The 15,839-nt window shown below is 36.7% G+C and overlaps 1 protein-coding gene across 1 annotated transcript in view; it reads left to right on the top strand.

The window, feature by feature from the left end:
* The window catches only part of ADGRL4 (adhesion G protein-coupled receptor L4), a 160,057-nt gene that overhangs the window by 121,812 nt on the left and 22,406 nt on the right, over window positions 1–15,839 (top strand). Inside the window, exons 10-11 of the mRNA XM_063427971.1 lie at window positions 4,174–4,353; window positions 8,301–8,504. Of these exons, the coding sequence (XP_063284041.1) occupies window positions 4,174–4,353; window positions 8,301–8,504 (384 nt within the window). The remainder of the gene's footprint in view (window positions 1–4,173; window positions 4,354–8,300; window positions 8,505–15,839) is intronic.

Here is a 15,839-nt window from a genome sequence, read left to right as displayed (position 1 = left end):
TGATCAGGATGACCCTTTCTCATTGAAATTTTATTATATAAGAATTATGGGTTTATCTTCAGTTCTCCAAATATCATGGACTATGACTCCAGGAAGTCTATGCCAGCCATAGACATCAAATAAGATTATAGAAGTCATAATCTAAAACGTTTTACAGCGGTGCCATTTCTAAAAGAGAATTCCTCACTTCCAATCAATTTAACTATCTCAACTTACATACCGCATAGAAGAGACATAATGATCTAATGTCACAGTAAATGCCATCAATTTTCGTGTTCCAAAAATCATGTATTTGGAACTAGAATTCTGAAACGGATACTTGTGTGATTTTGTTTGAGAAGATGAAATATATACAATCATTGCTAATATATATATATATATATATATATATATATATATATATATATATATATATATATATAATTATTTCCTAATAGCCACAACATAATAATATAATAAATAATGGTGTTTCTTTTTTCACCATATTCTTTAGTGAAGCTGAAAACAAAGTTCACAGCCTAGGAGCTTTTTAAGGGTAAAGAGGATTTTCTATAGAAATGTCTTGTTTTTCATTGGAGTGTTGCCATAGAAACTTGATTTTGACACTAAAGATTTAAGAACATACTATGTAACCTGCAGTAATCCCAAACTTCAATGTACGGGTTTGAGTTGCTTGGAAATTTCAGTGGAGTTATTATGTCCTATAGATAGCATGTGAATTACGGTGAGGCAAACTTGCAAGCAAATTTAACCCTTATTGAGTCAGTGAGGTCTGTTTTACAATCGCATCTCTCTCCTCTCTTTGGCTCAAAGGAGACATATTTTCTTTTTGCAATATTTGTAGCGTTAGTTTCATGATGACCCAAAGGTTAAACTGAAGATGTGGGTGCACAGAGACCAGTGCCCTTGCAGGACTTCTTCAGATTTTTTTGGAATTGTGTTTTTAATATGACTTGTTACAAAGTGCCTTCTATTGGGTTCTTTAATAACATATAAACAAATCTCCCAAATCAACCATCACAGAGGAAATTAACTGTCATGTTCTACGGGTTTCGAATAAATGGGCAGATTATTATGGTCTCAGTGTGAATGGGTAGGGTCTCAGAGTTTCAAGGCAAATGAACAAAATCCATTTGTAAGAGACTAAATAGGATTGTACAGTGAATGAGCAGATTCATAATGTTTACTAATATATGTGTAGGTAATTTTATGAAAATATACTCACTTGGTATAATGCAGTTGCATGGTGAGGGAAACTATAGGCACCAACTTTAGCTTAATGAAGCAGTTTTAGTGTATAGACCATGCCCCTGCAGTCTCACTGCTCAATTCTCTGCTATTAAGGGGTTAAATCACTGTGTTTATACAGCCTTAGGCACACCTCCATGCATGTGATTTACACAGCCTTCCTAAAAACTTCCTGGAAAGAGTCATCTAATTCTAACACTTCCTTTCTTGCAAATTCTGTTTAGTTTAGACTTTCTTATCTCCTGCTCTGTTAATTGCTTGCTAGACCATACAGGAGCCTCCTGTGTGCGATTAAACTTTTATTTACAGAGCAGGAGATAAAAACTTTTAAAGTAAGTTAAAATCTGATGGAAAATAAAACATTTTTTACAGGCTGTGTCAGCCACAGCCAGGGGAGGTGTCGCTAGGTCTGCATAAACAGAAACAAAAGTGGTTTGACGCCTACATGCCAGTGAATTGCACAGAGATTTCAGAGGCATGATTTACACAAAAACTGCTTCATTAAGCTAAAGATGTTTTGGTGACTGTTGTGTCCCTTCAAGTCTATAGACACAAATTTGGAAATATATACCAGCAGTATTTCTTCATCTGTGAATGTTATTTTTTTTCAAAACCATAAAAAGAGGGGAAGTTTAAAATAAATAACAATTGCAGATGAAGCATTGCTTCATAGTTATACTTATTATAAATGAATACGTTCTTAAAATAAAAGGCAGAATACTCCTTTTTTTGTAAATTCTAGGAGAAGTGAGGAGCATCTCTCACTTTTGAACCTTAACGGTTGTCAAGAACATCAAAGGGGGTCAGTGTGAATGTCTTCATTTTGTCAATAGACATATTCTCAAAATCACATGTTGAAGAGGCAGAAACAAGGGATGGATGGACATAATCTACAAACACCACAGCAAATAGTTATATCTCATAATCTAATCATAGAATGATAAAGACAAATGATAAAGACAAAATCTCAGGGTAAATTTACATGGTTTCCACGTTTCTCAGTGTTAATTGGCAGAGTCTCAGGGACTTGCAGGGAATGGTCAGATTTCCAGTGAAACAGAGGGAACAGGGATTCTTAGTTTCTAAGAGTACATGGGTAAAATCTATTTTGGGTTTATTGACAGCTTTTAAAACATCGAAGTAGATAGGCAGATTCCCAACTTCACACAGCCTGATAAATCTGTATTCTTATTCTTTTGATCCTACTTAAACCTCCAAATATATTTTTTACATTGTAGTAGAAGACATTGTTTTAATACATGAAATATGATAGCTTTCTGATATTTAAAGGAGCACTATAGAGTCAGGAACACAAACATCAGACATTTTGGGGTCCCTAACTCAGTTCAAGGTCTGGGCCCCGCCTCCAAGCCCACCCACAGGGACCACCTCCAAATACCGCCCACAGCAATACACACAAACCCAAACACATGCACCGATACAAAAGGACACAGATACACACACACAAAGATACACACATACTAACAGTCACACATACTGAAACAGACATACACATATAAAGTCATACATACTGACACACACAAACACACACGCATAAGGACATACAGACACATACACATACATACTGACATACATACATACAGACACTGGCATACATACAGAAACATACATACATACACACACACATACGGACAGACATACAGACATACACACTGACATACATGCATACTGACAGACAGACATACATACATACAGACATACACACTGACATACACACTGACATACATGCATACTGACATACATAGATACACACATGCAGCTCATTTTTAGCAACCCTCCTGTTTCTTACCTTTTCCTTGCAGGAGGGTGACTGGGGCTAATGGCAGTTGGCATGGCTCTCTCTCTTCAAGGCCTCAATGCTGTGTCTCCTCCCACGCGAAGTGAGCTGGAAGGAAGTGACCGCCCGTCACTTCCTCCCAGCACTACTTGCGGTGTGACTGCAATTTGTTTTTTAAAGGGGCCCGATCGTGCCTTTACACGGCCACAGTGCTGACCGGACCCCTGAAGATAAAGGACCCACGGGGTGGCCCTAAGTGCGTGAGCCACCTGATGGGCCCTATCAGCGTGCAGGCCCCGGTGCAGCTGTACCGGCGACAGTTCCACCACTAGATAAGGGGCCCGGACAGCCGGGCCCCCCTGAGCCGCCAGGCCCATGACAACCATCATGGTTGTCACCCCCTGATGGCGATCCTGCCTATAGTATTAAAACCCCCATCTAGATCCCTGGCCCTTTCTTGCCTCCCTAAATGTAGTACATTTTTATTTAAGTCTGCAGCTGCTGACTCTGCCCCTGTCTTCTTCTGAAACTACTGTTTGCTGACATCATCAGACGTGGTGGTCTGAGCCAATCACAATGCTTCCCCATAGGATTGTCTGATACTTTCAAGGAGGCAGACCAGGGGCAGAGTGAGCACAAGCCAAACACAGCCCTAGCCAATCAGCTTCTCCTCATAGAGACAAATTGAATCAATGCATCTCCATGACAAAAGTTCAGTGTCTGCATGCAGAGAGTGGAGACCCTAAATGGCAGTACTGCACAGTGTGCAGCAGTGCACCAGAAAGCACCTCTAGCAGCCATCTGAGAAGTGGCCAGTGGAGTTATCATTAGGCTGTAATGTAAACACTGCATTTTCTCTGAGAAGACAGTGTTTACTGCAAAAATCCTGAAGGGAATGAACAAATGCAAAAAGCTGTAGTTGGTCTGGTGACTATGGTGATCCTTTAACTTTAGTGTTTCTCAGAGGACCAATACCAAAACCATTCAGGCATTACAACTGTTATCTACATAAAGTACACTTGGTATTAAAGATTAATCCTATGCTCAGCTCAAATTTTTTGGTGAACATCTGTTTGACATTCTATACAGGACACTGTATTTCATTGTGTTTCTACATATTTTTGCAGCCATCTCCAGATCCTAGCCTAGTACAATGCGTATTTTGGGATTATGCACCAGAAAGTATGCAAGGAGAATGGTCTACTGAGGGCTGTGAAGTCTTGTCCACAAACTCAAGTCATACAACCTGCAAGTGCAACCACCTAACACATTTTGCCATCCTAATGACATCATCCAGTCATGCCCAAGTGAGTATTTTAAGTTATTAAATCCAATAAAGATTTTATAAATATATATATTAATATATATATATAGGGGCTAGCTAATTATCTTTAAATCTATTCGCATCATTCATATTATTTTTCTCACCGGGTTCTTGATAGATTACTTTCTTCATAAAAGAAATGGATTTAAGGAGCGGAAAGAATATATCTTTAGTTTGTTGCCTAGCATTGATTTATTTGCTATCTTCCGCATTATTTTAAATAAAGAGTTAAATGTGTCTTTTAAAACACAGATCTTGTCATTTCTTTCTAAAGAGACATCAAAAACATAAACACTTCAATATTAATACCTAAATGTTAGAAAAATCTACTACTTTACTCAAATATATCTGCTTATATTTAGCTTTTAATGAACAGATACAGATGTAGCTACGTTCTCCTCTTATCAACAGCAATTCTGCAGAGGATACCATGCTGCATTTGACGATGCCAGGTTTTTCTTCACCTACCTATCTCAGGGGAAAGTCTAGTGGCAAAGCATAATCTTAAATTTGAAATTAAGCTATATAGATGCATGGACGTAATACTACAGTGAAATGTTGGCACCAGGAGTTGATAAGATAGGATTTTAGAACACTTGGATAAGTTTGGAACTGTACACATATGCAACTTGTTGCTACCAATTTCCACTTGCCATGAATGTAACTATACCTTTCTCCACAGTTTAAGTGACGGAATATTAGCATACAAAGAGATTCTCACAATTGTTCCAAGAGTAGTCTGCCTGTATCTAGGTGACAGAGGACCTTTTGAGTCAGCTAGTATCTGTAGGTACCTAGCAAAATTTTAACATTCCTAGACCAACCTAGAGATTAAATATAATCAGGAAATGTATGACGTACCACTATCATAATCTGAAAGCACATTGGTCTGCTTCCACTATAAAATTGAAATAAATCCACACATTTTCATTTGACGAATGTTTATTAAGATCAGAAGTAATAAAATATGCCAATAATGAGGATAACTTAAGTTAATAAAATTACAAGCATTACCCATTCCTTAAAAAAACACATGTATACATTTTCTAGATTTCACTTCACCTTACCTTCTCCATCCATACTCAAGTGTCTATCTTCATCTGGAGGAGTAATTCCCATTTATAGTCAGTTCCTCTGCATATGGCAGAGGCAGGATCAATGAATAAATGTGTTGAATAACAGCCAGTGAGGATAAACCATTCTACTTGTGTACACCGCATCTCTAGACTGTCAACAGTACTTATTGTATACAGACCATATACCTGTATACAAACATTATTTTTAGGTTTTGGTAACAATTGGTGCTCTATTTTTATTACTGCTTGATATGTTTCAAACTATTTATACTTTTTTTTATTTATTTTTTAAACACACGGTAGTCAAGAGGTTCAATGCATCTACAAAGCAATTCCATTACCTATAAAGTAATGTGATGTATTCATTTATTGGACATTTTCAAATAGCATACTGAACGCCAAAATTAGAATTAGAATATACTGTTAATAAACGTTATAACATACTTCTTAAAATAGCGATAACACAATCAAAGTAGTGAGTATATAACATTTCAAGCAGTTATTCACCAGAGGTGTTTTTTATGATCTTATTATCTTTTTTTTCATTTTTGTTTCTGTAGTTTCTGTAGAGTTGGTATATTTATAAGGGCTATCTATTGGTAAGTTATTAAATGAGATATAATAACAAATGCATTTTTCCCCTCCTTGTTTTAAATTACTGATGCGTAGATAGTCAGACTGCATTAGCTAAATTCAGATCATATAACTATATTCTTTGTGAGGTTAATTAATATACTATACCTTGAATCGTCTTAAATGCACAAATAGAATCTGACTTTAACGCAGCATTACTTCTATACTAAATAAAAGACAAAAAATCTGTAGCACAATCTTTGCACGTTATATAAAACATATTAAAACCCAAGGAAAATGAGCATAAAAACACATAAAAACACACAAACACAATCATATATATATATATATATTGCAAGAAAATTACAGCAACATAGATTTTAAATAACAGAATGTTATCTTCTGCCTGTCGTGAATCTTTTGATGTTAACATTACAAAATGAGGAAAATGGAAAAAAAATGGTTATTTTTTGAATTACACATTTTTTGTTTGTTTTTTTAAGTCTTGCTGAAAACAATGTAGGGTTTTTTTGTTGTTTTTTATTCCAGATCACATTTATTTTTCATGAGATGTGGAATGCTGTTATATTTACCGAGATGAAATTTTAGAGTTTAATTTTTTTTCCATCAGTTTGAATTCCTCTGTGGGAAGCAATTGCAATACTAGATTTTAAAGAGTGGTGCTGAGCTGACAGTGGAAAACATGTAGGAACGCTGGTGTGTTATGTTTGAATATAGCTGAATTAAATAAATTACTATTTATTTCAATAAAGGTATGCACAATAAAAAACAAAAAAAGGTTATGTCAGGTCTATGATAGGGGTGTGATTTGAGATTAAAACCTAAAATGCCAGAGAACAACATAACCTAACAATAACCCACTTTGACATGTTTGGGCTTTAACTTCTTAAACATACAGTGAAGTATTCAAGAATATATTTACTGCTAACAACTGTACGATAAAATTAATTACATTTATTTAATTTATTATTATTAATATTATTATTACTATTATCACTTTCTTTTCAACACGCATAGGTTGATTGGAAAGAACAATCCAAGCACCATAAATAATACAATGCACAGTAGTAGTTATTGTTCCTTGAGTGCTCTCGTGCCACACACCCCCAATATATGTAGTCAAACCATTTAATAACAGTTTGACTTTTTAACAAAGGACTATCAGCACCACTTTCTGTCTTTACTACAGCCCATTAGCTCATTGGTCGACAGAGACCAGCTTCTCATGCTTCCTCTGAGAAATGGTCACAGGCCTTGGCGTGAAAGATATACACTAAGACGTGAAGATTTGATTCAGTCCGAAATGCAATTCATCCAAATTTGGGCTGATTGGGTGATCTTTGCATTTTCAAACTCTGAGCCGAAATGTAGCCAAATCGCGAACCAAATGAACATGCTGAACATGCTGGTTTTTATTTGTGATTCTGAATTCCACTTCCAAAAAAAAGATGATTGATTGGAAAAAAAAAAAGATGATTGCTGGCTAGAGTCAATTAATGTTAATTAAATAAAGTCAGAAATTACCAATAGAAGAAAAAAAAGAGGAGCGGTAAAAATAATCTGTATTTATATCATATATATTCTGTAAATATGTAAGGTATAAATATATAATTAAAGATTTGTAATGCACCTCCTGTTTTTCTCTCTGTTGGTTAAATTTTCTCACTTCATCTGTGACCCAATTGGCAGAAATATGTTGCTATCAGTGTACTGCAAAATACATACATAATATTATATTATCTGTCTGTCTATCTATCTATCTATTCTATCTATCAGCCTTACCAGATTATCTCATCGTCCACAAGTCTAATATATACTACCTGGTTGTCACAGGGATTTAAAACACTGGACCATGTATTTAATAATCTCTACTTTGACATACAAAGTAACAAAGTAAAACAGGGAATGTGAATTGGTCCTGTGACTGCTAGCAACATAAATTGATAGAGAGATTAGAAACATCAGATACTATTAAACTTCTTAGTCTGGAGTCATCTGATATGTTTCACAGCTGATTTTGTAGGCAACGTTCAGAGATTAATACAATATCACTGCCTCATTATTTTTAATAAATGGGGAGAGAACAAGAAGTCTAAACACAGAGATCTGGAAGATGTTTGTTCCAAGATGTTTTTTTTTTTCTTTTCATTATTAGCTTTGTTATATATTTAATTATTTTTATTTATTTATTTTTTTACGACCAGCAACCGCAGATCAATCCATTCAATATAATTTAATAGTTGAAATCTTTTTCCTTCAGATGACTGCTCATCAGAGTACCTTGACTCGTATCACCCAACTTGGAATCATCATCTCCCTGATTTGTCTCTCCCTTTGCATCTTCACGTTTCTTTTCTTCAGCGAAATCCAAAGTACGAGGATCACTATTCACAAAAATCTCTGCTGCGCCCTGTTTTTGGCCGAACTACTCTTTATTGTTGGAATAAACATGACTAAAAATAAGGTGCGTTAAAGAGAAACAAATCTACATAGCAACAGCATGCTTTTAGCGCTTTACACAATTATATTAAATGGCAGACCAGCTTGAAGCCACAACACATTCTAGAAAACCGTATGTTCCCATTTAAAAGTGTTATTGTGAAGACATAAGTAACAAATGTAGATGAAGGAGGTCTGATAAGTGTTATATTTACAAAATTAACATATAGCGAAACCCACAGATGGATATGTTATATGTTAATGTATAACGGTCTTAATAATGTTTAAAGAAGCCTTTTTAATGTATTCATTGTCAATATATAGAATATATAGAATAAGAGGGTCATTTGATTTAACTCTTCAGTTTGGCAAGGTTAAAATGTCCCCTGGACAATCTAGAATGGCAGTGAGTGAGAATAATGGTGAAAATATGAAGGGCCTAATGTATCTGTTACACATCTGAAACAAAGTTCTAAAGGTGAATTCAATTAAAGCATTCTATTGGTTACCATGGTGAGGGTTCAACCTTAAGCACAAACACCCTTTATATATACCGTAACCCTCAAAATGTGCTAAGTTATGGCATCTGCTTTTCAGGTTAAACATTCTGTTGCCCATGATTCTTGTAGTTTATGGATAAAAATATTTTTCAGATTTTTCAGATTATTTTGTTGCCTCTCTTCAGTGCTGTCTGTTCCTGGACCTCATGCATGATGTACTTTAACCCCTTAAGGACAGACGACGGATATATTTTATTCCAGAAGTTGTGTCATTAAGGGGTTAATGTGTCATAATATCATTCAAATAGAGATAGGCTGTTGGCTTATCTACTCGTTATTGTCTCTTTCTGTATCCCTAACCTTGGCTTGTCTCTAACCATTTTTTTATTTACATTAAGTACGGTCACTCGAAGACCTGGCAATATGTATATTTCTAAGCAGTTTACATATTGATAGTTACTTAATCACTGCATGTTGGGTCATTGAAAATCCTGACACTAGGTCCCCCGCCCCCTCATTATTGTACAGGCCCTATTCACAAGCACGACTGGCCAGCTGCCATGTGGTTAACCCTTGCACCATTGAGAGTTTGTTTTTTTAATTATTTGCAAATAGCACTTAAAATTACTGTTCACTTGGAAAAGCTAGTGAATGATCATTTGCTAGCGTTCATTCTTCCAGATGCATTCAGACACTGATTTTGATAAAACAGTTGATTTATAAATGTTCCAACTCACATACTTTGTAAAGGGTTCAGATGCAAATGCACTGATTTTAATCTGGACACTGCTTGGATCCAGTTGATTGCTGCAAATCCAGTCGGACGGACTAAATTCCAATTTGGCTTTAATAAATATAGGAATTGCAATTCTGGTCTAACAAAATATGGTGTTTATTGAATAACTGTGATACAGATGGTTACTGGAGGTGCTTCCTGGGGTAGTGCTGCACAGTGTGCAGCACTTGCATTAATTGTATCTATCCTCTGCTTGCAGACACTGAGCTTTCATCATAGAGATGCATTGATTCAATGCATCTCATTGAGGAGAAGCTGATTGGCCAGGGTGGTGTTTGACTACACCCTCTGTCCCACCTCCTTGCCAATTTCAGCCAATGTAATGCTTTTCTATGGAGAAGCATTGTGATTGGCTCAGATCATCACTTCTGATGATGTCAGCCAAGGTGTAAGAACATAGGCAGAGCCAGCACCAGCAGAATAAAGGTAAGGTTTTTAAGATTTTACTATATTTAGGGTGCGGGGTGGAGGGAGGGGGAAGGTTAGGGAGGTTAGATGGTGTTTCTAATACTATAGGTTCAGGAATACATGTTTGTGTTCCTGACCCTATAGTGTTCCTTTAAAGAGGAAATGTCACTTTTCTGAAAGCAAAAGTTCCTGCTTCCTTAAACCCAGTGAATTGTATTGAAATATTTAGTGAGGTAAGTATATAACAAACATACACCTCAGCCGCACGTCTGGCTATTGGTCCCATCAATTTGTCTAGAAGACTAAGTATTTTTTCCCCATAATGCCACATCCATGTATCATGTACTGCCTACACAACTTTGATTTCTCACCTGCCTGGATGTGTATTAGCAGCTTTTAAAACATATATGTATATATTTTTATTTATTTTTTTGCTTAAAAATATTAAGTACAACTCAACTTTTGTTTAGCTGTTGGTTTGTGCAAAAAAAAATCTCACAAATTAGTCATGTTTTATGTCTTTTCAGTAACATGATTTATTTTTTAATATAAGATTCCCTGATCTGCAAAGTAATTATGCCGTTGGGGTGGTTAAAAAAAAACTTGATCTATTAGATGATTTCAAAATAGTTTTACATATTAACTCACTTAATTTTGTTTTTAATATCTGTATCCATTTCCTCGCTTTATTCTACAAAGTCTCTTCCTCCTGGAAGACAACACATTCCTTCCCTTCCTTCCTATAGTGAGAGCCCAGCATCTTGAAGACTCTTAATAGCTTACAGCATCATTTATCTTGTTTTGCGTTGGCTCTCCCAGGTGGAGAAGGGTTACATAGTCAATACTTTGTCAAAGATTCTAACTGCACCTTTCACTAGAAATGTTTCTTTCCCTCTCCACCTATAAAAATAAAGCTATTCTGTCCTCCTGCAGTTATCTCCAGAGAAACATAATTTATTACAATATCTATTAATGTTCTCTTTGAGTACCGTAATTAAACTTTGAATGCACCCAAACACCATCTGAGTCTAATGTTTGCTGAAATGCATCACTTCCCTAGATGGCTTTATAGATACAAATGCTATTCAATATTACTAATGCAATATTACTCTGTGTGAAACTTTACAAAAAAAAATTAGAAATATCTATATTGTCCTGTGTTAAAATATATGATGCAGACGTTTATGTTGCTGACTTCTAAAATATTAAACCATTACTTAGATATCCAAATTATTCAGTTACAACACTGTATTGCTAATTACTGCTTTTGGTATGGGATATATTTTGCTACAATGTAAAATAATCTAAAATCATATTAACATATTTGTATATTCAATATTATGTAGCTCAGCCTAGTTATTGATGTTATTATTATAGACACATATTGATAAGAATATTACATTTATTGATGCCTTAATTCCATAGTACCATAATTACTGCAACCTATTGCACAGGTTATGGTGCAATGCAACCCTGCGTGCAGGAGCTTGCGTCAATTCAATGGAAATGAAAGGGCTTGCGGGGAATATGTAGCATTGTAAGATCCGGCAAATTGATTCACGATACGATGTCTCAAGATAAGTGAGTAAGATAGGGCATTCCTTTGGTTATTATCAAACCAAATGAATATTTAAAAAAAAAAACATAATACTGCACAATAAACTTCACTGTACCATAATCACTTTAATGCGTTGTTGTGACTATGGTGATTGGAGATCTCTTTTAAAAGATACTGTGTTAACCCAAAGGTAGAAACCAGTTAAATTGTGACAGGTCAGTGTATATTGAGTCGACGTTCCATTATTTGGTACATGATCACAAGGACTTACTACGTCAAAAGTTTATAATAAATATAAAAGATGAGAGAGATAGAAAGGGAAATAAACTGAAAAGCTATTCCTTTCTTTTGCATGACGTGGACCTTCCAAATAGAGAATGTACTTGTGTCACAGTGTAGTCCTTCCAGTTAAAAATTCCTTAATCCATTCTGGCATAGCTCTGTTTAAAGGAACACAATAGGGTCAGGAATACAAACATGTATTCCTGATCCTATAGTGTTTAAAACACTATATTGCTCCCCTGCATTTTCTCTGAAAAGACAGTGTTTACTGCAAAAAGCCTGATTATACTCACCAGAAAAAATACAATAAGCTGTAGTTGTTCTCGTGACTATAGTGTCCCTTTAATTAAGTCCTTTATTTGTCCAGTGATAGTCCTTCCAGATACAACTCTTCATTTGCTTTCATTTGTTATTGTCCATCCAGATGAACTTCTATCTTCACTCTTTTATGGCCCTTGCCGTTTAGGTATATTCCAGTGAAGAAACAAATACCGTATTGATCGGCGTATAACACGCACCGGCATATAACACGCACCTCATTTTAAGAAGGAAATTCCAGGAAATTTCCCCCCTCCCATAGTATCCCCCCCCCATCCCATAGTGTCCCCCCCTTTCCATAGTATTCTCCCCCCCTTTCCATAGTATTCTCCCCCCCCTCCCATAGTATTCTCCACCCCCTCCCATAGTGTTCGGCCCCCTCATCCCATAGTGTTCCCCCCCCCTCATCCCATAGTGTCCCCCCCCATTTCCATAGTATTCTCCCCGCCTTTCCATAATATTCTCCCCCCCTCCCATAGTATTCTCCACCTCCTCCCATAGTATTCTCCACTCCCTCCCATAGTGTTCCCCCCGCATCCCATAGTGTTCCCCCCTCATCCCATAGTGTCCCCCCCTTTCCATAGTATTCTCCCCCCTCCCATAGTATTCTCTCCCCCCCTCCCATAGTATTCTCCCCCCATAGTATTCTCCCCCCCTCCCATAGTATTCTCCCCCCCTCCCATAATATTCTCCCCCCCATAGTATTCTCCCCCACCTCCCATAGTATTCTCCACCCTCTCCCGTAGTGTCCCCCCCCCCCTCCCATAGTGTCCCCTAGTGCACTTTCTCTTGTCCCATAATTACTTACCTGTCTTGAAGCGTGGGCCGGCTTCACAGCGCGCACCGCGGTACAGGAACTTCAATTTCAGGTTCCGGTTTCCGGCGGGACTGAAAGGAAGTGTGCACAAGTGTGCACACTTCCTTTCAGTCCCGCCGGAAACCGGAACCTGAAATTGAAGTTCCAGTACCGCGGTGCGCGCTGAACACCGGCCCACGCTTCAACACAGGTAAGTAAATATGGGATATCGGCGTATAACACGCACCCATCATTTTCCCCCTATTTTCAGGGAGAAAAGGTGCGTGCTATACGCCGATAAATACGGTACATTTATTTTTTTTCATGCTAGAGTGTTCCACTGCGCATTTTCTTCCCCTGTCACCCCATTTCATGTAAAATAAATACATTATTTACCTGTAATCCAGCTGTTAGATGGTCTTTCTGTTCCCCAAACTCCAGCCCTCCAAATGTTGCTGAACTACAACTCCCATGATTCTCAGCCTATCTATTTAATTCATAGATACATTTGAGTTGTAGTTCAGCAACATCTGGAGGGTCGGAGTTTTGGGGAAGCCTGGTTTGGAGTGTTCCTTTTAACCCTTTCATCACTAATGTTATAACCTTTTAATTTGAAGTCATTTTACCACTTATGACATAGTCTTGAAGATTATTTCCTCTGCTATTGCTCTGCCAAACTAGGAGCGAGAAATCCTAGCATTTAAATAGATAATCAACCTTGCACTTTCTTTATTGACCCACCATTGAGAAAGTAACCAGGATTAGCTGATATATATATATATGTTACTATATATATATATAAAAGTTGGTAGCTAAGAAGGATTTGAAAAGAGACATGAAGCATTCTAGATAGTGTTTTTAGAAGCCATCAGATGCTGACTGCCTATTCTAATAATTACTTTTTTTGTATTCTAATTGCATGTATAGCATATAAATTGTCTTTGTTTCATTTTTTCCATGAACCAAACCATAGTTCCTTTACAAAATAAAGTAATTTCCCCATCAATACAACTCATTTTATTCTCTGCCTTTGAAAACAACAGAGGGTGCATTTTTTAATTGCTTCAATTTTTCCAAAAACAGAGGTTGTAAAAGTACATTACCTTTCAATTTATTTTTTGACACTTTATTCAAGATGACACGCGACTTAATACACCTATCATTACTGATAAGAATTAGAAGTATACTTTTGGCTATGATAACAAATTGGCTATCTGTTTCTGGATCAATTCTCATTAGTTTGCTTGTCTTGGTAGACATTGAAGATAAATATTCAGATTTTTTGAAAGAATAGCTTTTCTGTACATGTTTTCTTTTATTACGATAATTGTTAAGCACATCTTCCTGCACCCACAACCAAAGGAGAAAATGTATTAGTAGTGACCTTTTTAAGAAACTGGATGCATAGGTAAGAGACAAAATGCCCTAACATGTCTACAACCAACAAAGATTAACTGTCATTAACAAGCATGACTTATTATCTAATTTTCTCTCTTTTTTTTTTTTAAATAAAATTTTATAAAACAATCACAACCATGGAAGTTTAATCTAGTGTAAATGGTTATATCCTAAAATACACATTTTCTTTCTTTCTTTTTTACCTTTTTTCTGTAATTTAATTTAATTTGTTTTATTAATTTTGCAGAATTGACTATAAATATTAGCTGAGACTGCAAAAATAAATAAATAACTGAAACCCCTACAAAAATACTAATAAAAAGTAATCACTTTAATGTATCAGTGTAAATATAAAATGCTTAGACTATTTTAACTGAGTCAGTCAGTAGCGGAACTAATGCAAAGAGGGCCGCAGTGCAGAGTATTATTTTGCCCCTTACCCCCTAGCACAAGGGTGGTCAAAAGATTCCCATTTGTTATACATATCCCATGATGCAGTGCCAGCTGGGAATCTACCATTTACTCATCCTTGCAATGTTTTACTTGTAAGCAGTTTTTGTGAGTTTGAAAGTATTTATTATTACTATTTATTACTGGCATTTATAAAGTGCCAAAATATTCTGCAGCAATGTAAGAATGTTTATTTATAGAGTATGTGTGTGTGAAATGAACGGGTCTATTTGTGCATAGTGTTGGCATTTTAACCCCTTAACGCCGTTACGGCGTTCTATGCCGTCGCGGCTTTAAAGGGCTTTAAAGCTGTTGCGGCGGCATAGAACGCCGGAACGGCTTAAGCCCCCAGGACCTCAGCGGTACTTACCTCCACCGCGATCCTCTTCTGGAGGGCTGCATGACAGCCCAGGCAGCCCTCCTCCGGCAAGTGAGGCCCCCCTCAAAGAGCGATCACATGGCCCCCTATAGCTGGCTGTGGATCTGCCAGCAGGGGGACTGTCTGAAATGTCAGACAGTCCCCCTGCTGGTAGGTAGTGTAAAAAAAAATATATTAGACATGTTTAAAAATAAATTAAAAGTATTTTTATATATATAATATATGTATATATATTTTATATATAATATATATACATATTATATATATGTAACCAGGGCTGCCATCAGAAATTTTGGGGCCCCTGACAAAGCACAAGGTCTGGGCCCCCCCGACCCCACCCCCCGTCCCCTCCCTCCCGGGCCCGCCCACGCCCTACCTAGTCCGCTGACAATGATGCGGGACTGAATGTGGTGTGTATAGTGGAAGTGAATTAGAATATGTGTAATGGATGTAGTGTTTGTGTGTATTAGATACT

The sequence above is a fragment of the Pelobates fuscus genome, chromosome 7 (assembly GCF_036172605.1).
Source record: "Pelobates fuscus isolate aPelFus1 chromosome 7, aPelFus1.pri, whole genome shotgun sequence".
NCBI lineage: Eukaryota > Metazoa > Chordata > Amphibia > Anura > Pelobatidae > Pelobates > Pelobates fuscus.
This window is presented reverse-complemented; position numbering and strand designations above follow the sequence as displayed.